The following is a 22,699-nucleotide window of genomic DNA, read 5'->3' on the forward strand; positions in this document are numbered from 1 at the left end:
CATTGAAAATAATGGAAAAACATTTTAAAGATCATCCCAAATAATATATTTGCTTTGGCCACAGTGAATCAGTCAGTTCTTTGGGAAATGTTTTCTGCTAAACATTTAGCTGCTAAGGAGGCATGACTAGCAAAAAAAACCAAAAAAAAACCATATACACTGAAACAGATGATTTAGGAAATGCCTGTCCAGAGAGACACGTCCAGGGGGATAATCAGACATTAAATTTATAGAACCCTTCTATCACCCCAAGTGTTTTCACACTGTCTTCATAACATCCCTGAGAAGCAGTAAGTAGCAGAGCTATTTCTCTCCATTTTCACAAGATGAGGAAATTGAGGGCCAGAGAGGTGAAATGACTTGCCCAATGTTACACAACAGGTCAGTGATAAGACTAAAAGATAGAACTCCTGAACCCCAGCCCAGCATGAGACGCAACTCCAGGAATGGGATTCTAGGCTGTTAAAGAGAGTTGTCCCTGGCCTTGAAGGCAAATCAACAGCAGAATAGAGACCGTAAACTGGGAGAGACTCCCATTCTTGTCAGCTTTCCTCAGATATTCAATTGTTTTAGTCCAATCTTCATAATAGATGAAGGAGAGAGAAAACACAGGCAATCCTTTCTTATTGAATTAATTTGATTTTTGTCTTTTGTGCTGCCAGCTATCAAGATTGTCGAATAAACCAGTTTTGATTCATAAATAATGGTTCCATTATATCTACTATGCCACTGGTCAGAGTACCTGAAATTTTAATTCACTTGTTCAGCTAAATTTCATCCTCAGTTCATGGCCATAAAATTCTTTATTGACAAACTTTCAAACCAACTTTGACTCTGAGGTATCTAGTCAACATTTTTCTTCTGTGTGGATATTAGTTTATTGAATAAGTGGCATCTGTTTTCCTCCACATCACTAGTGGAGTAGGTATTTCCTTTTGACAGCTTTGCACGATTTATGGGTTTGCATGCTCAAAAGAAAAATAGTACTAAGCAAAAAATTCCAATTCATTACCTCTTAGTCCTTAATTAAGTTCATACACACTGCACACTATAGTTGAACCCTATCACAGCAGCAGAGCAGCAAGTTAGAGTCTCTTTAGAAGACAGAGAGGATTTTAATTATCTTGACCTCATTTTTCCATCAATGGGACTCCTAATTTTTCCTTCTATTTTGTTCCCTCTGAACGCTGCACAGAATTGTTTTGGAAACAACCACAAGTTCCTAGATATTTCCTCTGATTCATCTATCCGGCCCTCAAATTGCTCTTTTCAAGCAACATCCAACGAGTACTCGGCCCTAGGTCCAATTAAACCCACCCAAAGCACTGGTGAGCTCCCACATCTTACCTGTCCGGGTTCTGGGTGCAGACGTGCATCTGTAAGAGAATCCTCTGGGTGAAAGTCTTAAAGCACTGCCCACATTTCCATAGGTGCCAGTCACTGAACTCAGAGTTTAGTTGACTCGTTGAGGTTGGGCTTGCAAGAACTCGTTGGTTTTTGACACTGATCTGGTTAAATCCTGACTCGATGGACCCAGACTTATCCAGGAGAGAGAAATTCCTGCTACATGGTGTCTGCGGGAAAACTATCGAGCGCTGAGGAGTGGTCGGGGGGAGCTTGGTACTTTTGGTAAATGGCTGAAGGTTGTCTTGTCGGCACATGGCTTCCATTACAGCAGAAGGGACATTCACTGGGCAAAAAAGAAGAAAAAGAAGAGATCAGTTTTATTTATCATTGGAGCAAATGCTGCATTTCTTGACTTTATCTTTGTAAAACCTCTAAAATGCTCAAAACGCCTATGCTGGGCCCAGGGGGGTGGAGAGGAGCCGGGAGGAAGAGAGGGAGAGAAGGGGAAGCAGGCGAGGAAACAGCTGTGATACTGTTAATGCTCATCTGTCCAATGACTCTCTTGGCACCAAAGAAATACAAATTTGTGAAAGGTTCCAAAGAAGGGAAATGAGAACAGTTTGGTATGACACATGGCCATAGATAGTAAGGATGGAAATTCACACAACTGAGCCTGGAAAAGAAAGCCTTTCATATTATTTCCGATAGCTTAGCTAAATGGACTGCGAGTTCTAATCCTGTTCCAATTTAAACTTACTCTATGACCTCCCTCTGTCTCCCTCTCTCTCTCACCCCAGTACCTTCACTGGTAAATACAAATGATAAAACTGCATGCCTAGTGCCAGAGGGGGAGGGAGGACCTTCTCCTTTCAGGACCCTGCATTAGAGAGGTCATGAGCATGAGCAATCAAATTTAGCAAGATAAAACTGAAGGCATCATCTGCAGGCAATTCCGACCTAAGCAGGAGGCTGTGGTCTGGGACCCCGGGAATGGTTTCCAGAAGGAGTGGTCCAGTGATGACCGGGGGCAGTTTACTGTTTAACCTGAAAATGTTCCCGTTTCATCTATTTGGATGTAGATGATTGGCTCAATAGAGAGAAGGGGAGATATCTTTTCCCCATGTTTGGTTTCTCACAGTTAAGGTCCTGGGTTGACCAGGAGAGAAAGGGGTGGATTATTCTTGTTTCTTCAAGGCCACAGACGGGGGTGACCCTTGGCAGACCGAGGATATAATCCACCGAGGCAGGTCCACTGTCACCACAAATGTCACATTATGCTCCATCAACTTAACGTAACAGGGCAGAAAAAACAGCAGGGAAACTTGTTTAACATTTATTCCCCAAGATTTTCTTTTAATTTCCTCTGCAATGAATATGAATACATGCTGGCCTTTGGATTCTGCAGGAGCTAATACAGTACTGAAGGCTTCTGATTAACTCATTCTTTCTTGTGGACGCAATCTGTCGAAACAGCCTGCTTCTTTCAAAAGAGCCGCACTGGATAGGAAGGGGTTCTCTCTTTAGAGTGCTATTACAGCTATAACGATTCAAAAAGCACTCACAAGAATTGCTTCCAGAGCAAAAATGTCTGTGTGAAATCCCAGCTTCTCTTTGAACTCAGCAACTGTAGATGGCCTGTTCAGTGAATAACTGTAAAAGACTGATCACCTCCCACCACCGAAGGAGCCAGGCCCTTACACAGGCTTAAGGTCTGTAGTGTCACCATTTAGTGTGGGGCTCAAACTAAAATATTAATTGGACCATGGGAGTAATATCACAGGACTAAAAAAGAAGGGCAGTTCAAAAAATATTTGTGGGCTAGATGAAATCGTAATTTCTGTTTAGCTGACAAAAACAACTCATGTCCTAAAAGAGTTCCATAGAAATTGAGATATGATAAATACCAGTCCTGGTCTCTTAAAGGACCCAACCGTCACTTGCTCCTCCCATCCCCTGGGATAAACCCAATGCTGATTTCAATCAGAAACTCAGAAAAAGAGGCACAGGGTGAGACTGTGTGCTTGCTCTCCTGTGCAGCTCCTGGGGTGAACATATGTGCCCCTGGAAGCATCAAGGGGAGAATTGGGTTCGTCTCCCCCTCTAGACTGTAAGCTCACTGTGGGCAGGGAATGTGTCTGTTATATCGTTATAGTGTCCTCTCCCAAGAGCTTAGTATGGTGCTCTGCACACAGTAAGTGCTCGATAAATATGATTGATTGATTGATCAATGCTGTGGTTATGATTTTCTTGCCAATCCATCTTTTCATCTCCCTTTCTGGCTACTGCCCAGAACCCTATCTTGCCACCTACCAGCCTCCCACTTTGGTAACATCTTTCAGGGCTGTCCCTCTATTCAGTATCTCCTGAAATCTTGATCATTTCCAAACTTGCGATTTCTCTGTTCTTTCCAAAAAGATCTCCAGGGATGGAGGTGAATGTAGAGTTCTGTATGTGTGTGTGATATAGTGACATAGTTGGGTGAAAGTGTTAATAATCATGTGACCTATCAACACACTGCACAGTTATATGATTATCTTTGGCTACATCCAGCTTTTTGCCATATCAGGTTTCACCTATGATGGGTAGATGGGTATGGTTGAAACTAGAGGTGTCCTCCTCATCTGAAGGTACCACCTCAGACAGTGAACTATACACATGGGTGTTGGGGCTCTCTGATGCAGCTGCTGTGTGATCATTATCAGCCACCTTTTCCCTGGGCCTAGGGGAACAACTATCCTCTGTTATGCCATTGTTCTCACTTGGCATTAGCAGGAAACAAATATCCACCTTCGGGGAGGCAGGCTGCATTTCTCCATCTTCCTTCTAGCCCTCTCCCTCCATGGGAGTAATATCATTCATTCATTCATATTTATTAAGTACTTACTGTGTGCAGAGTACTGTACTAAGTGATTGGGAGAGTACAATATAACAATAAACCAACACATTCCCTGTCCACAATGAGCTTACAGTCTAGTTTTCCCCACTGTTCCTGGCAAAGGACTGAGATTGGTGTTTCATTCTTTTTCTCAGAGGCCAAGTGTCACAATGGGGAAAATGACCATGACAAAGGGGAAACAGCACTATTAAGGAGAAAACAGTAAGTAGTCTCCAGCCTGGCAGGGGAAGATATTTGGTGGTGTCTGTGCCTTGCAGATAAGCAGGTAAGGAAATGTAGAAAAATGAGAATGAGTGAGGACAGATGCTCACATGTTCACATTACCCACTAACACATCTCTGGCAACCAAGTTTTAGAAACTCCAACAAACATTCCCCTCTCTCCTCAGTTCCCTCCTCCCCCATCTCACCGAACCCTCTCCCCTGCCCCCTTCAATTAACATGAGGTACAGGTCATGCAAATTAGATCTGAAATAAAGGCTTACAGTTTTCATCCTGGGCAATGCACTGGAGAGGGATTCCAAAGAAAGACGTGTAGCTGTCATTATACCACACCAACAACTCAGTGCCCCTGGGGATATCTATACAAGCTCGATAGAAAATATTTGACCTAGTAAGAACGAAAGAAAACCCAGTTTAGGTTACTGGAAGGCCTGCTGGCCCAAATATATTTTTCTGCCCCCCCCCAAAAAAAAAAACCACAAAAAACTCCTGAAGAGTTCTCCATAAACATCCCTGCCTATCGTAAATCTGAATCCACCTCATCATCCGCAGGCTCCAATTAGTACCTGTAACGTAAAAGAATAAACCGCTGAAATCTGATTTCCACGCCATCTCCAAACAGAGGCTCTCCACTGAATCAGGTAGCTATTTGGCCCAGGAGAGGCCAGAAATCAAGGGCTTGTAAAAAGACGCTCCATCTTGTGCTAATGAGAAAATCCTCCCTCTCATGGAAAATGGTAAAGGCCCTGGTACCCCGGCCCAATGTATAAATTAGTGCTATTGACTTCTGCTTTTGAAGGAAAAGCATTTAGGGAATTCTGACGCCTTGGAATTGGAAGTTCCCAGATTTGTAATAAAACCAACAATCTGACCATCTAAGAGCTGAGTGAAATAAAAATCCTGCTAGCTGTTTTTTCCCTTAGGTTGGGTAAAGGAGAAGAGTAAAAAACCCTTCTGGGAGATGGATAGAAATTCAATAAATACAAGAGGAGCACTCCACTCTGGCTGAAAGATTACACACTGAAGTGATACAGTCAAGGTACCAAGAAATGACCATTTTTTATAACAGCTTGTGTAGGGGAGAAAAATATCTATAGACTAAAAAGAAAAAATGGTGAGATCTCAACTGGTTTTCTCAATGAAGAATTGCTACAAATGTTAAACTGAAGTTGAAGATAAAAGGGTTTAGGGTTGGTAGGCCTTACTTAAATTGAGCCTTTCTGTAAAGCGTAATTTGTTCCCGTATAACACTGCAGACATAAGGAGAATCCTTCACCACATTTTTCATGGCAGTGAGATATGCACTTGTCAACATATTTTGTCACCGCAAAGTGGCTCTTGGCAACAGGATCATAAAGATCAATAAAAAAGTGCAGATTCTCAATATTTTACTTGCAGCTGCAAAAATTTCATTTATCTTGTTATTTTCTCTCTTGCTGCCATTCTGTCTCAGGAGGGCACTGCTAGCTAAGTAGAATGTTTTTCCCAACATTCTATGAATATCTGACAAAAACTCCAGCCGGGGCTCGGCCCTCCTCTGCCCCCTCCCCCTCCCGCATTCCCAATGCTATGCATTTTATTAATTCTTTCCACTGTTACATAAAAAAATCCCAATTGGAGCTGAGTTATAAATCACCAGCATCTCCTAACTTGAGAAAAATCAAGTCTACTTTGTACTTCACCCTTGTAACATTTCATCTCTCAGTTTGGCTTCCTTTAATATAAACACAGCAGCCCGGCAAATGAATGTGCTAAAACCAAATGACACACTTTGCCGCTGAAAGAGCAGAACTGTTTTCGAGCAATGGGTGGTCTTCTGAGGCTTGGAATAGACCGGAAAAAAAAAGTGTAAGTGTACACCGTTCCTTACAAGCGGACAGAGCTTCCAAAACTCGCAGAAATCTCTGCATGCTGAAGCACATCAAAGGGATTTTTCCCTTTTCAGATAATATTTCCTTTGCTGACATGTATTTAGTATTGTGGTTGGGTGACTCATAAAGATAGCTTCATGGCGTCCCAACGCAGTTGAAGCAGAACACATGCCAACAAACATTATTGTCAGCCTCAAAATAAAAACAAAACGTTCAGCTAAGGGTCAATCAATCAAGAGTGCTTTGAAGAAAATTCCATTTAGATATTACAAATCATAACAGAATGAATTTAAACCAGCTGACTTTTTGTGAAGAGGACGGCCATATACAATAAAAATTAGGCTAGCTCTTCAGTATCCAACTTTTCTATTTTCTTACACTTGGCCATAGTCACCGATGATGGATGCCAGTTTTTAAAATTGTGTTTTTGTACTTCATTTTAGAAAGATCTGAAGTAATCGAAAACAGATCAGTGGAGGGAACTCTGAGTAAAAGCCCCATCATGAAAGGAGAATTGTAAAATCCACTTAATACTGACAAATATGTAATGACTTACCCCTGCCCACCTTCCTCTTAGATTTTGCTTGTTTTCCAGATTCAGCCTTTGGCTGGGAGGTTCCCCCCAGAGTCTGCAGCAGCACCAACCGACCAAGCTGGAGCTGTACATATCCCTGGCACCCAACACCAGCTTTCCTTCTTTCACTCCCCCGCCCCACCCCCACAAGTCATGATTTTACAGAACTAATCTGAAGGGGAAACCTAGGTGCAGAGTCCCAAGCAATCCAGTCCCTTGCAGCTTTCAACCTGTGTCAGAAATCAATTCGGAATGTCCCATCGGGAAAGAAAAAATGAAAAAGAAAAATAAATAGCCAAAATCTGGAATGCAAGTTGTCAAGCCTGTTCGGTTTTCTTTGATGTGTCTATAATGCCTAATAAAGCTAAACAATTGCTCCTGATTCTGAAGGGAACACAATTGTTTACAACTGAGATCATGTATTTATAAGACACATGTTTTCGAGGGATTTGGGAGAGAAGGAGTCTGGTGAAGGTTTTCAGTTGGTCTGCATTCTCCTTCTCAAGTCCATTCCACCCTCCTCTGACAGCAAGTGGGGAATGAACACTTGGCCAACAGGTGTGTAGAACAGATGTGGCTGTGCATAGCAGGATCCACCCGGACCACGTGGGAACTGCAGCACCCCACCAGGCCCCAGAGCAAATTTCTGCCCCACGGCAATGTACCCACCAGTCGGGACAGGCCAGTCCCTCAGGCGGTCGCCACCAGGACTGCCCAGAGCCAGACTCACATCCCCTCCCCAGAGGGGTGGCAGTGGAAGCCTAGAGCCGCTAGTGTGTCTGTGGCAGGGCATGTTGCACACTTTCCAGGAGGTTCCACCAGGACCAGCGCTCTCTCCGTTGTGCACTGAGTGAAGAGTAATTTGCTACAGGAGTCCTACCCTTGAACAGTAGTGAAACTGCAGCCGTGAAACTGGGCCCCACTCAGGCACTTCCCACAAAAACTCCATCGAGGGCTGTGATACTTGGCAGGCGTGAGTTTTCACCAACAAGTCGGGGGTTTCGGTTACCACAGATGGTAAATCAAGGCATACTTTACCTGTACTGAACTACAGTTAGATTCTGTTCCCCACAGTGCCTCGCACATCGGATATACCTCATCCAGCTCGACTTACTGGGCTCTCCACCATCAATAAAGTGCTGCAGTGTCCCGTCTTGGTCATATATCTGGAGGAGAGGTCAGAAGGTCAAGTAGTTAGAACGAATCATCAGCAATCATTTCGCGGCCTTGCTTGGTGTCTTTATGTGTCTGTTGCAGAAATTTATGGCCCCAAGGTTTGTCAGGGCTGATCGATGCCTCAGAAACCCAACAGGGATATAACAGGGGAATGTTTTTTGGTGATGCAAGTCTATCACGGTTCTCTTATCGGGCCAATCTCTTTTATATTAAACATATTTGTGGTGTCTCGAAGATGTGACCATATTTCCCAAAGAATATTTAACCTATTTTGACAGGCTAGCCCTAAATAATGAGCTGCTGGGTAAACAAGGCCATCTGGGCAGAGAGGCTGTGCTAACATGGACATGACTGGAACAGCAGAACAAGAGTTCACCAGCCCTAAGCACACACTCATTCTGGAAGTAGTAGATGCCGGTTCTAACACAATGGAGCGTAAGGATGCTGTTTTTTTTTAAAAAATAATAATTTTTTAAAAATGGTATTTGTTAAGCGCTTACTAAGTTCCAGGCACTGTACTAAGCACCGGGGGAGATACAAGCTAATCAGGTTGGACACAGTCCATAGCCTACATGGGGCTCACATTCTTAATCCCCATTTTACAGATGAGCTAATTGAGGCACAGAGAAGTTAAGTGACTTCCCCAGGGTCACATAGCAATCAAGTGGTGGAGCCCAGATTAGAAGCCAGGTCCTTCTGACTCCCAGGTCCATGGTCCATCCATTAGGCCACCCTGCTTCTCATGCTGGTTCAGAAAACAAGGGTGCTCCCCTCACAGTAACATGAGGATATTTGCAGGCCAAGTACTGAAGCTATTAGGGGAGAGGATCTAGGAGAGCATAAAAGAATAGTTGTCCTGCTGGTGGATTTAAATTTCTTAACTGAATTTAATTGAAGGAAAATGGCATTGAAGATGCCACTCAGGTCAGATTAGTCAGAAATGTTTCAGATAAAATGGTCAAGTTGGAGTCCAAGCCTGGCCAAGCAGCTGTGGATAGCTTCATAAGTCCAACCTGTCCCAAGTCAGCCTTTCTGCTCAAGAGGATCCCTAAGAAACCAGGGCAGATCTTTGGCACCTTGGGATTTCTACCCCTCTTTGGGACAGGCCTGTGGAGAGCTCAGATAGCAATGGCTCCTTCATAGCGGCCAAAAATGATAAAGGTTCTCTCAAGCATGTTCGGAAATATCCGGCCTGCCATTTTTGCCTTCCAAATGTTCTGTTTTTTCTTTTCAAATTAAGAAATTTAAGCCCCTGGTGGTCAGGGGCCCCTGGTGTCTGCCAACTCTACTGTATAGTACTCTCCCAAATATTTAGTACTGTGCTCTCCACACAGCAAGCACCCCTGCTCTCTCTCCCTCCCTTCAGGCTCGTGTCTCCTCCTGCCTTCAGGACATCCCAAACCCTGCCCTCTCACTGACTTTCCCATCACTGCTGATGGCACTACCATCCTTCCCGTCTCACAAGCCTGCAACCTTGGTGTCATCCTCGACTCCGCTCTCTCGTTCACCCCTCACATCCAAGCTGTCACGAAAACCTGCCGGTCTCAACTCCGCAACATTGCCAAGATCCGCCCTTTCCTCTCCATCCAAACCACTTCCCTGCTCATTCAAGCTTTCATCCTATCCCATCTGGACTACTGTAACAGCCTCCTCTCCGATCTCCCATCCTCTTGTCTCTCCCCACTTCAATCCATACTCCACGCCGCTGCCTGGATTGTCTTTGTCCAGAAACGCTCTGGGCATGTTACTCCCCTCCTCAAAAATCTCCATTGGCTACCAATCAACCTACGCATCAGGCAGAAACTCCTCACCCTTGGCTGCAAGGCTCTCCATCACCTCGCCCCCTCCTACCTCACCTCCCTTGTCTCCTTCTACATCCCAGCCCGCACCCTCCGCTCTTCTGCCGCTAATCTCCTCACCGTGCCTCGTTCTTGTCTGTCCCGCCGTCGACCCCCGGCCCACGTCATCCCCCGGGCCTGGAATGCCCTCCCTCTGCCCATCCACCAAGCTAGCTCTCTTCCTCCCTTCAAGGCCCTACTGAGAGCTCACCTCCTCCAGGAGGCCTTCCCAGACTGAGCCCCCTCCTTCCTCTCCCCCCCCTTCCTCTCCCCCTCGCCCCCCTCTCCATCCCCCCACCTTACCTCCTTCCCTTCCCCACAGCACCTGTATATATGTATATATGTTTGTACGTATTTATTACTCTATTTATTTATTTATTTTACTTGTACATATCTATTCTATTCATTTTATTTTGTTAATATGTTTTGTTTTGTTCTCTGTCTCCCCCTTCTAGACTGTGAGCCCACTGTTGGGTAGGGACCGTCTATGTTGCCAACTTGTACTTCCCAAGCGCTTAGTACAGTGCTCTGCACACAGTAAGTGCTCAATAAATATGGATTGATTGATTGATTGATTGATTGACATCTCCATCTGGATGTCTGCCCACCATCTAAAACTCAATATGTCCAAGACTGAACTCCTTATCTTCCCTCCCAAACCCGGCCCTCTCCCTGACTTTCCCATCACTGTTGACGGCACTACCATCCTTCCCGTCTCACAAGCCCGCAACCTTGGTGTAATCCTCAACTCTGCTCTCTCGTTCACCCCTCACATCCAATCCATTACCAAAAACTGCCGGTCTCACCTCCGCAACATCGCCAAGATCCGCCCTTTCCTTTCCATCCAAACCGCTACCCTGCTGGTTCATCCTATCCCGACTGGATTACTGCATCAGCCTCCTCTCTGATCTCCCATCCTCCTGTCTCTCCCCACTTCAGTCTATACTTCATGCTGCTGCCCGGATCATCTTTGTGCAGAAACGCTCTGGGCATGTTACTCCCCTCCTCAAAAATCTCCAGTAGCTACCAGTCAACCTACATGTCAGGCAAAAACTCCTCACTCTCGGCTTCAAGGTTCTCCATCACCTCGCCCCCTCCTACCTCAACTCCCTTCTTTCCTTCTACAGCCCAGCCCGCACCCTCCGCTCCTCTGCCGCTAACCTCCTCACTGTGCCTCATTCTCGCCTGTCCCGCCGTTGACCCCCGGCCCACGTCCTCCCCCTGGCCTGGAATGCCCTCCCTGTTCACATCTGCCAAGCTAGCTCTCTTCCTCCCTTCAAAGCCCTACTGAGAGCTCACCTCCTCCAGGAGGCCTTCCCAGACTGAGTCCCCTCCTTCCTCTCCCCCTCCCCATTACCCCCACCCTACCTCCTTCCCCTCCCCACAGCACCTGCATATATGTTTGAACAGATTTATTACTCTATTTATTTTACTTGTACATATTTATTATTCTATTTATTTTATTTTGTTAATATGTTTTGTTGTCTGTCTCCCCCTTCTAGACTGTGAGACCGCTGTTGGGTAGGGACCATCTCTAATGTTGCCAACTTGTACTTCCCAAGCTCTTAGTACAGTGCTCTGCACACAGTAAGTGCTCAATAAATATGATTGAATGAATGAATGATAAATACCATTGATTGATTGATTGATTCTCCCATATTTGGAAAGGAGGGAAATGTTATTATTTATGTGAGTTGTGTGTCACAGAATATCATATACTAGACGATAATGACAATTTGCCTAGGTTTACAATCCCTTTGTCCCAGATAATCTTGCAAAGCTGAACTTCCACAGCTATCACACAATGGAGAACAATTCCTTTGAAAGAGCATCCGTGGATTTCAAATATTTTGTTCTTGGCACTTTCGATTCTGCCATTTCTCTTTACGCGGAGATTGTCATTTCTTAGAATCCAAATTATTTAAATGTAACTGAAGGGATATTAAAAGAAAACATGAATTGTTTGAAAAATTAGTTACTAATGTTGAAGACAAGGAGGATGGCACAATTGTCCTGAAAATAGGGTAGGAGATATTTCACAGATAAAGCCCACACAAATCCAGGAGAGTTCTGTCAAAGAATGAAAATAATCCTTGGGTTTTGGTCCTTTCAAACTCTAAACCACCTTAGCTATGTAAATGACTTCAAAAGATTGATGATTTTTTTGAACTCCCAGTTTAGATGGTAGTAAGGACTGAAAATAATTAGTGAGAGGTTCACTCATTGAATGGAGTTTCAGATTAAACATAATTTTCCTGCTCGCTGATTACGGCTGTTTTACAAATGACATGTAAGGTAACCGTGAGGATGGGTAAGTAATAACAATGGTATTTATTAGTTACTTACTACATGCCAAGCACTGCACTAAGCACTGGCATAGATACAAGATAATAGGATTGGACACAGTCCTCCTCGCCCTGACCTGGAGCTGTTAGTTTGAATCCTGGGTTACTGCTGACTTGCCATGCAGTCATAGCAAGTCACTTCTCTTTATTGTCTAATCTCCTCAACTGCACTCAATCATTCAATTAATTAATGGCATTTATTGAGCACTTCCTGCTTGCAGGGCACTGTACTAAATGGGAGAGTTCAATACAGTGGAGTTGGTAGATTCAATCCCTGCCCTTAAGGAGTTTATAGACTAGAGGAGGAGCCTACAATCTACAGATATTCTTCTCACAGATCCTGTCAGGAATAGCTAACAAACAGAAAGTAATGCCCAAACAGCAAATATTGGTCTCTGCCACAACACTCTTTCACTACCTTGCACAAATGTCTGATTACAACCACAGCCGAAGGTTGTCTTTGATTTGTAACCCAAGGTGACCTGGGTGCCAACACTTCCATCCAGCCTTACCAAGAAATAGTACCAAATATCCACCAGAGTGCACAGATTTCTTAACAGCCCATTCTCCTCCCCAATATTGAATCAATCGTATTTATTGAGTGCTTACTGTGTGCAGAGCACTGTACTGAGTGCTTACTAGTAACACTAAGTTCATCGGGAGCCCAAACTGCTCCTCCTCTAGACTGTCAGCTCATTATTGGCAGGGAGCATGTCTACCAACTTTGCTGTATTGTACTCACCCAAGCACTTAGTATAGTGTTCTGCTCACAGTAAGCAGTCAGTCAATACCATTGATTGAAAGTGCAATTTTTTCTGGCCTCCCCACAGTAGATGCTGTGCAAACTGGTGGCTAAGTGGAAAGAGCACGGGCTTGGGAGTCAGAGGTCATGGGTTCAAATTCTGGCTCCGCCACTTGTCAGCTGTGTGACTTTGGGCAAATTACTTAACTTCTCTGTGCCTCAGTTACCTCATCTGTAAAATGGGGATGAAGACTGTGAGCCCCACATGGGACAACCTGATCACCTTGTATCCTCCCCAGCGCTTAGAACAGTGCTTTGCACATAGTAAGCACTTAACAAATGTCATTATTATTATTATTATCATTATTATCCACTCAGGATTCCCTGTGGTTTAGCTTCCAGTGATCCCCCCTATAGATGCAGGGCCCAGAAACCCCTTCTTCATAGATGGCTTAATAATAATAATAATAATGGCATTTATTAAGCACTTACTACGTGCAAAGCACTGCTCTAAGCGCTGGGGGGATACAGGGTGATCAGGTTGTACCATGAGGGGCTCACAGTCTTAATCCCTATTTTACAGATGAGGTAACTGAGGCCCAGAGAAGTCAAGTGACTTGCCCAAGGTCACACAGCTGATAAGTGGCAGAGGCGGAATTAGAACCCATGAGTTCTGACTCCCAAGCCCCAGCTCTTTCCACTGAGCCATGTTTCTCTAATTAGCAGAGATGGAATTTGAACCCAGGACCTCCAATTCCAAAGCCCGGGCTCTTTCCACTGAGCCATGCTGCTTCTCTAAGCTTCTTAATGGTTTCAAGCTTAGGGTATGACTGAGAGAAAAATCTGTGGTGTGGGTGCACTAGAGTTTAAGCAACTTTAAATAAAGAGAGGGACCCACTTGGGTTTGAAGATCTTGTAAATCTAACCCGTACCCTGGCAGGAATCAGCTCTTGGACACTGTGTAAAGTTTGGAGAAGCCAAACCTGTTGGATTTCTCCTTAAGATTTCCTTTCTAAAGGTCTGCTAAAATTAAAATTTTACAAAGAACTGAAGTCTGACTGAGGAGAAGATCATTTCGAGAGCACTTGAAAAGGAAAACAGCTTCCAAACAAACCATCCCAGGATCTCTGGAAAGAGGAGAGGAGTCTTTTCTGTTTGGGATCTTTTGGGTCTAGTAATCTTCTGCCTTGACAATCTCTGTGGCTGGGACAAGATATCTCCAACCTGGGATCAGCCATGGTTTACAAGTCCCACCGATATTGATGTATGCAATGTTTTCTGTTGGGTTCTCCCAAACCAACCGGGTTTGCTTAAACTCTCCTCAGGTCTCTTTATGGTGGTTTCTGGTCACGTTACTCCCCTCACTTGGCTGCGGAGCCTGCTTCTTCAAGGGACTAGATCAATAAAGATTGTCAGATTTTAACCTTTTATTCTAACCTCATATCAGTTTGAGCAAATCATTCTCCCTTGATCGACACACAGGGCTGATAATGCGGGAATCTCATAGCCCACTCATTTATGACCTAAACTGACTGAAGATTAGAGCTGGCAGCCAGGCTTGGCTACCTGACCACGGCTCTTCCCTCCCTCCCTCCCGGTTCCCTCCTCTCCTCTCTCTTCCTCCCTTTTCCCCTCCGTTCCTCCCTTCCTCCTTCCCTGCCTCCTTCCCTCCCTCTCTATCTTCCTTCCTTCCTTCCTTCCTCCCTCCCTAAGATTTGGAGCCAATGAAGTGTGTCAAATCTCAAAATTGCTCTAGAAATCCTGGATGGTTTGGACACCATTCAACAGCATTTGATGAGCACCTACTGTGTGCAGAGCACATTACTGGGGGATTGGGAGCACATAATAAAAGTGAAAGACACAGTTCCTGCCCCAAAGAGTTTACAATCTAAAGGGAAGCACTCTTCCATTGCTGCTTTACAAATGGTCCAAAGAGCTTTCTCCCTGAGCTGGTCTCAGTGATAGAAGTTTGAAAAGACGCTGAGCTTTTAGATGAATCATGTCTTTCCAGCCCTGTCCTGAGTAGCTACACTTTTGCTACAAAACCCTCTTGGGTATGCAATGAGCACCAATGTGCCCTGATGAGACTCTGTAGTTTGGAAATTGATGGATGCTTCTCAAGTCAGCCACAACCAGCAAAAGAGGACCCAGGAGTTCCACTACATACACCAGATTGCCCAATGGGGGAGAATGTAATTTCAGAAAAACATTGGCCCCCAGGAACGTGGATGATAGCTGGGGAGAGGCCCTTTCTCAGAGAATGGAAAGGCTATTCACTGAGCAGCTTCTTCTCTTCCCCTCTCTCCACAGGTCAACACTTAGTTCTCTTCATCTGGGCCAAGGAAAGACTCCAACTTTAGAAAATCTGCTTGCATTTCATTTTCAGCATTTTTTCTCCTTTGCTTGTACAAGAGACAAGACTGACCTTTGCACTGGGCTATGCTTTCCTAAAAGAAGAAAATCTGAAACATTCCAGATCTGCATTCTTCCCAAGAGTTAAACTCTACAAACTACGATGGTATTCACTTTCTGGGAAAGCACTGTCATAGGTGTCACTGGCCTACTCCCTTACTCCCTTACTCCTTCAGTGATCACCTCTGTTCCTTTTTTTAATACACGTTTTGGTTCATAATTCTTTTTCAACCAGTGTGGGGGGGGGGGGTTAAAGATAAATAACTGAGAGCTAATTCTTACCTTTTTAAGGGGATTTTTACAGTTTGTAATGTAATAATATTTACGGTGACACCACACATGTGGTTAAGATAACGATCATATAAATTCCTGTGTATTACAAACCATGGCATAAGCTAAAAACCACTATATAAACTGGCTTGATACTGCAGTTCGGGCCATCAGAAAGCTCCACTCCCACAGGGACCTTAATTTCTTAGTAATATAGTTAGAATGGCTAAAGGAGAGACACCTAACAAACTCCACAGACTAACAGAGGCCCTTGCAAACTGTGCTAGAGGATAGAGGAGGGTTGTAAACTTTAGTCACTGGTGAGGGATCAGCTCCACGCTCTGCTGGATTTGAATGTTGTTACTTGTCTCTGGCCACAAATTTCAGTAAGTCAGTAATCAATCATCTAGACTAAGTGCTTGGGAAAGTAGAATATAACAGAGTTGGTAGACACATTCCCTGACCACAAGGAGCTTACAGCCTAGATGGGGATACCCAGTGTCCTGCCTCCGACAGCAGTAACAGCTTGCATGGGGGAACAGGGAGATGATTGCCCTCTTTGATTTCCAACCTAAGGTTCAGGGATGTTACATCATATTAAGAATAATAATAATAATACAATTAATAATAATAATAGCAATTATTGTTATTATTATGGGCCAAACTCTGTACATAATGCTGGGGTAGATACAAGATCATCAGGTCCCACATTGGGCTCATAGTCTAAGTAGGAAAGGGAACGGGAATTGCATCACTACTTTGCAGATGAGGGAACTGAGAAGTTAAGTGATTTGTCCAAAGTCACACAGCAGATAAGTGACAGCTCCGGCATTAGAACCCAGGTCCTCTGACTCCCAGGCCTGTGTTCTTTCCATTACACCATGCTGCTCCCTAACACTTCTCCTCTAAATCCTTAACTTTCTCTCTAGTAATCCATTATGGACTCTCCGTGCACAAATTTTTCCAAGCCTTGCTTGGACTTACTGATATTTTCTGACTGAACAACTTGCGGAAGTACACCTAGTTTTACTATAACATGGAGGTTACATTCTTGTAGAACACCACATTAAGAAAAACTCGCATGGTCATATCCACTGTGCTGGACACCATGCATATGTACGCTGACCTGAACTCATGTCACATGACCATAGACTGTTTCCTCCAACCCCATAATTGTGCTATACCCAAATAGGCTCGTGTGGTCTGACAAATGTTCCCTGATTCTCTGACAATGTTCTAGTCAAAACCCATGCTGAAAATACTTGTTATGGCAGAACTGAGAGTAACAAATTCCATATGCTTACCACCTGCTGGGTGAAGGAGTGTTTCCTTTTGTTTGTTTTGAACCTACCACCCTCAGGCTTCAATGGCTGTTCCCTCTCAGCCTGCATCTTTCCAGACCCAAAGAGACCTAACCTTTTCTGACTCCATTTTCCTAACCATCTAGGTTGCATTTCTCTGAATAATGTTTTCTTGCTCCTTCTTGAAGATACCTTGACTTTCTTGTTTTGGTGTATATAAAGATTTATTTCCTCAAGAATTAAACATTTTATGAGAGGACTACACTATATTTAACTTTAAAACCAATGAATCTTGATATGCTCTTTAACAAAGATGAATGCAGTCTTTTTCAACTGAAAAAGGTCTTAAGAATGGAATTTAAAGAGCTCCAATTTTCCTTCCAAATGTGAAAACATAATACAGTCAGTGTTAACACCACTTCAATACAATTTATTGTGCCTGCAGCACAGAATATTTATTTCTTATATTTGCTTCTCACTTCTTTCAGGAATTCCAAGGGCTGATTTACACATGCTAACATGTGCATGCACACACACACACATGTGCACACACACGTACACACACTTCCTCCCTCTTCCCCCCTTCAACTAGTCCCTCCCCACCAGACATTCAGATACGTACCCAGGTCTACAATTTGGGAGGCAGACAGTTAAAGTCAGCTCTGTAATCAGCTCCTAGTTTTCCAAACACTTTGAAGAGCCTTTTACATTTACCTAACTGCACAATGGGGACGTATGGCTCAGGATGGACCCAACACAGAGGGAATGTCGGGTCAGGTCTCATCAAACAAAACTGAAACTGAAACATTCTTTCCCATTCGCTGGACGGCCTCTACAGCAGCTTCCAAACAAACCCTCCTCTTAAGTGTAGAGGAATTATCCTGATATTTCCGTGTGTTGCAGATTCTCATGCTGTCCAGAGCAGGCCAGCTATTAGTCAGAGTTGGCAAAAATCAACTGCATATCTTGCAATGGTTGTCTATCAACTTTTCCCTTAAGCTAGCGACAACCTTGGGCCAAAGGGAAACAAAAGAGGCACCTGGCTAACCATAACACAAAAAATATTTGGAATCATTTGACCTCAAAGGATCATGACCCATGAACGTCAATGCAAACACTATAAATGGAATACTTTCCTCTCTGCCTGATATGACTTTCCCTGCTCTCCTGGTAGCTCTAAGAATTCAGGGGGCATGCATGACAACATTCATTCTTTATCTCTCTGTTCTAAGAGTATCAGGCTATTCAAATGGAATACCCCTTGGAGATAGTGTTCAGACCATCAACATAAACATATAAACCATTCAGGGCCTTTATACTGAGCAGTAAGAGACACATTAGCTCCTTTTGTATCCCTAGTCCATGGTCTCCAGGGATAGTCAAGATAGGGTGGCCAGGAAAGGCACCCCAAAATACCAGACCCCAGGATGCCTATGATGACAATCGCCTTATACTGACATGATGATAGAGGTCCACCTTTTTCCATCCAAATTCACCCAAACCTAGAATATTTCTCCATCTCCCATTTGTTCCAGAGCCATCACATTCCTTTTTGAGATTGGTGCCAAATCTGGTACTAATGTGGCACATCACATCTGAGCTGCAGCACTTCGTGGCATGAGCTGGGGCAAAGGGGTTCTCTGTACTGAAAATGAAAATACCACACAAAAAGGCATGCACTTCCATACTTGTGCTGAACAGGGAACAGATTAGCAGAAACCCAGACTGTTCCTTGTAAAACTATGTGAATTCCACCCTAAGCCACAGAACTAGTAATAGTAGTAATGTTATTTATTGAGCACCTACTGAGAGCAGTGAACTGTGATAAATACCTGGGAAGGTCAACAGAAGCACAAGGCATGTTCCCTACTCAAAAAGAGCTTACACTTGAAAAGGGAAGATAGAATTATTCATAAGCAGTGGAATCAGAATAAAGTTGAACATTCAATCAAATATATATGTGGAAATGTATGTAGTGGAAACACACTGCTCTTCTAGTTGGCAAGATCATAACCAGAGTCCCCCTAGACGAGCTACTGAAGAATGTTGCTGTCCATGCACTCCAAGAATGGCAGTGTGCCCGTAAACCATAGTGGACATGATTTTTTGTCACACATCAGACAGAGTGGTACTCCTTACCATCAGCTTTAAAGCACTCAATCACTTTGCTCTCTTCATACCTTACCTCTCTGATTTCCTACTACAACCCAGCCCACACACTTCTCTCCTCTAATGATAACCGACTCAGTGCATACCTCAATCTCATCTATCTCGCTGCCGACCTCTCACCCATGTCCTGCCTCTGGCCTGGAATGCTCTCCTTCTTCACATCTGATAGATGACTGCTCTCTCCACCTTCAAAGCCTTATCAAGGCATATCTCCTCCGAGAGGCCTTCCTCGACTAGGCCCTCATTCCCTCTTCACCCACTTCGTTCTATGTTGCCCTTGCAATTGGATTTGCACCCTTTATTCACCCCTCTCTTAGTCCCACAGCACTTATGTATGTATTCATAATTTATTTATTTATATGAATGTTTATCTCCCCCTCTAGCCTATAAGCTCTTTGTGGGCAGAGAGCATGTCTACCAACTCTGTTATATTGTATTCTCTGAAGCGCTTAGTACGGTGCTCTGCACACAGTAAGTGCTCAATAAATACAACTGATTGATCGACTGATTGCTATAGGTGTATTCTAGGATACGTCCATAATATGTTCTTCGAAAACATTAGTTATTTTGGACCGCTTTATTGTGGAACATGCTTTCCCATAGACTTAAATGTAATTTCTTCATTTCCTGTTCCACTCAACCCTGACCTGATGACCGAACCCCACAGGTAATTAAAATTTATATGTAGATCCCTCTCTCCCACCCTCCTTTTCTCCACCATCACTAGGAACTTTCTTGACCCCCATATACATTTTAACATTGCCCCCTCCACCCATCTACCCAGCCACCCTCCACCCTACCCACCTATGCAGTATTTTCTTTTTTTGGTAAACGAGGGATTCAAGCAGCCACATGCCCTTGTCGAGTTCAGCAGGAAAGAGGCAGGAAAATATTGTGGGGGGAGGGGTCCAGCTGGGACCCTGATGCCCAAATACCTGAGTCCTAGCCCCACCTCCTTGCCCCAAGCAGTAGGGAGCCGGTTCAGTTTGACCTGGCCATGTTCCGTCTATCTGTTCTCCATTGGCTCAGCTCCAAGTTCTTCCCTTCAGCACCTCTGTCCCTACTCTTAGCTGTCTGTCAGCTTTCATCACCATGAAGACTGGGGGGTCACTTTAACCCAGAGGCATTTCTAGCTGTAATAAGGGACAGCAATTCCTCTTCAAGCCACACTCCTTCCTCCCTCACCTGACCTTACCAAAGGCAGCGCATAATTAAGGTGGTAGAGAAGGTGTAGCATGACTGCAGTTAATGACTGGGAAGCAAGAGAAAAGAGGAATGGCCAAACAGGGTTTTCTATACCTCCGGCCAGAAGTGGCACAGAATCAGGACAGGAGAGAAGACATCTCTGACCCTTCTATTCCTGCCCCATTTGTGCTACCCTCCCTCTGGAACCCAGCCTGGGGGTTTCAGATTTGAAAGGGGCTTACAGACCCTGGGCTACAAGATCAATTAGAGCATGACAAATATGTCTTGTGGTCATTTGGAATCAGGGGTACACATCTGCAGTAGTATTTGTATTTATTGAGTGCCCACCAAGTACACTGAACTGTACTAAGCACTTGGGAGATAGCAGAGAAGCATGGTCCTGGCCAAGCAAGCATGAGGAAAATTATGCAATGGGAAGAAAGTTCCTCCCTGGAAAACTGTGCACCACTTCCTCTTGGAACTCGCCTCGCTCCATTTTTCAGCCAGGGCCCCAGCTCCGCTCCACAGGGAGAGTCTGCATATTGCTCTCTCCCTGACAAATGCACTCGGTGAAGTTCTTTATTATCCAAAGGCACCAGCGGCAATGCCTTTTCCCTACGGTTAATTATTTAGATCTCTAAGCTCTCACCAGCAGTAGGCGCAGCAATCCCAGGTTTACCACGTCTTTACCAAATGGCATCCCTATTCAATAGACAGAGACCAGTTAACAGTACAGGAACGGTCCAGCCCGAAGAAAATAATGATTCTAAAATGGCTGCCGGGTCTACCTCCAGTTGCTGCCGGGAAAGGGCTGTAATTCATCAGTTAATGTTTAGTTGGTAACAGAGAAATGCTAGAATTTCTTCTTCAAGTCATCCCAGAGTCCCTGAGCGTCTGAAAGGGATTGGAAGAGGGCCAATGAGTGATGTGAGGTATTTATGTGGCCGATGGCTATTTTCGGGGCATTTGAAAACAAGTATTGAAGTCTAAAAGCCAAGTCCTCATGAAGCAGGGAGATATTTTGTTCAAAGTGGCTCACTGGTGCAAAGCGAAACAACAAGCACACAGGAGACTCAGGATGAGGACTCAGACAAATAGTGGGAAAGATGGGTGATTCTGCCTTTCTCTGATAATATATTGCAGGAGCAGGAATGCCTAGCTCTGGGAAGAGAGCTACCTGAGGACTTTCTCAACAGGACCTTTGCATCGTTAAGGTTGGGCTGTGAAATTTGGCCTGAGCGAAAAGGAACTACGCGACTTCACCACTTGGCAACTCATCATCTTCCAGATGGGTCTCTGCAATGAAACTAGTTAGCATTTCAGTCACTGTAGCAGCAATTCGCTTTTTCGTTTGCATTAAGAAAACCCTCTCTTCCCCCACTCTAGTTGGGAATATTTTGGAATGTCTGGAATGCCAAGTTTCCAAGATGATGCTTCAAAGGTCAAGTAATAAATATGATAGAAAAGTGCACTCAGTTCCCCATAAAGTAACTGAGAAATGGTTATAAACCTTGGGTTGCTACAGTTTTAGTAATGCTGATAAAAGCTGTATACTGTACTTTGTCAATTCACATTTGTCAGGTTGAGAAATATTAGAAAATCATTAGGTTTATGTTGAGTTTGCAGATAGTGCTAGCATATAAGCCAAGGGTGAAATATGGAAATCAGAAAAACAGTTGAAAGGGGTCAATAAACAGTAAAACATTAGCCTGGGCAGAAAGTTTCCTCTTTGGACAAACTAAACTGACTATTTTGGTCACACTGTAGGTCAGCTGTTGCTAAGTATTACATTAAGTTTCTTCAAAAGATACTTTGTTGCTGGGAGGATTAGAGTGTTAGATTAGAGCATGTTCGAGTGCAGTCCTGGAGTCCTCCAGACCTGTTAAGCATTTGGCATATCTCACTTATCTAGAAGGGTAGCAGGGGCCATCAATACAAAGTCAACCATCAATCAATCCGGAGTCGTCTTCAGACATCTCCTGTCAGCTGATCAGAGCAAGACTTTGGGGAATCAGCTTTCCATTATCAGGATTTGGTCTGTGATCAGAACAAGCCACTGAACCTTTTACTTTTCACTTGGCAAAAACATATATACTGGAAAAAAGTCCTGACAGTTCATTCATTTTGCTCCATCCTGGAGCCAGATGATGTTTGACTGGTGAGACCCACCCTCTTTGATGTTGTACTCTTTTGAGAGTGCCCTGCTGTGAAAAAAATTTTATCCTTCCAAATTAAAGAGAAATATTTCTGCATCCAGCTGTTAACTGTGACATGTTTGCCATTTTTCAGCATTTGGGCTCGGTGCCATCATGCAGCCTGCGTTGCAAACCTTTTTCCTTCTTCCCCCGCGCC

General features: G+C 44.1%; 1 protein-coding gene across 1 annotated transcript in view; it reads right to left on the reverse strand.

The window, feature by feature from the left end:
* Positions 1 to 22,699, reverse strand: part of PRDM6 (PR/SET domain 6) — an 87,222-nt gene that overhangs the window by 16,528 nt on the left and 47,995 nt on the right. Inside the window, exons 3-5 of the mRNA XM_038770069.1 lie at positions 7,948 to 8,075; positions 4,728 to 4,852; positions 1,348 to 1,690 (exon numbers count right to left, since the gene is read on the reverse strand). Coding sequence (XP_038625997.1) covers positions 1,348 to 1,690; positions 4,728 to 4,852; positions 7,948 to 8,075 — 596 coding nt within the window. The remainder of the gene's footprint in view (positions 1 to 1,347; positions 1,691 to 4,727; positions 4,853 to 7,947; positions 8,076 to 22,699) is intronic.

The sequence above is a fragment of the Tachyglossus aculeatus genome, chromosome X4 (assembly GCF_015852505.1).
Source record: "Tachyglossus aculeatus isolate mTacAcu1 chromosome X4, mTacAcu1.pri, whole genome shotgun sequence".
In the NCBI taxonomy this organism is placed as follows: Eukaryota; Metazoa; Chordata; class Mammalia; order Monotremata; family Tachyglossidae; genus Tachyglossus; species Tachyglossus aculeatus.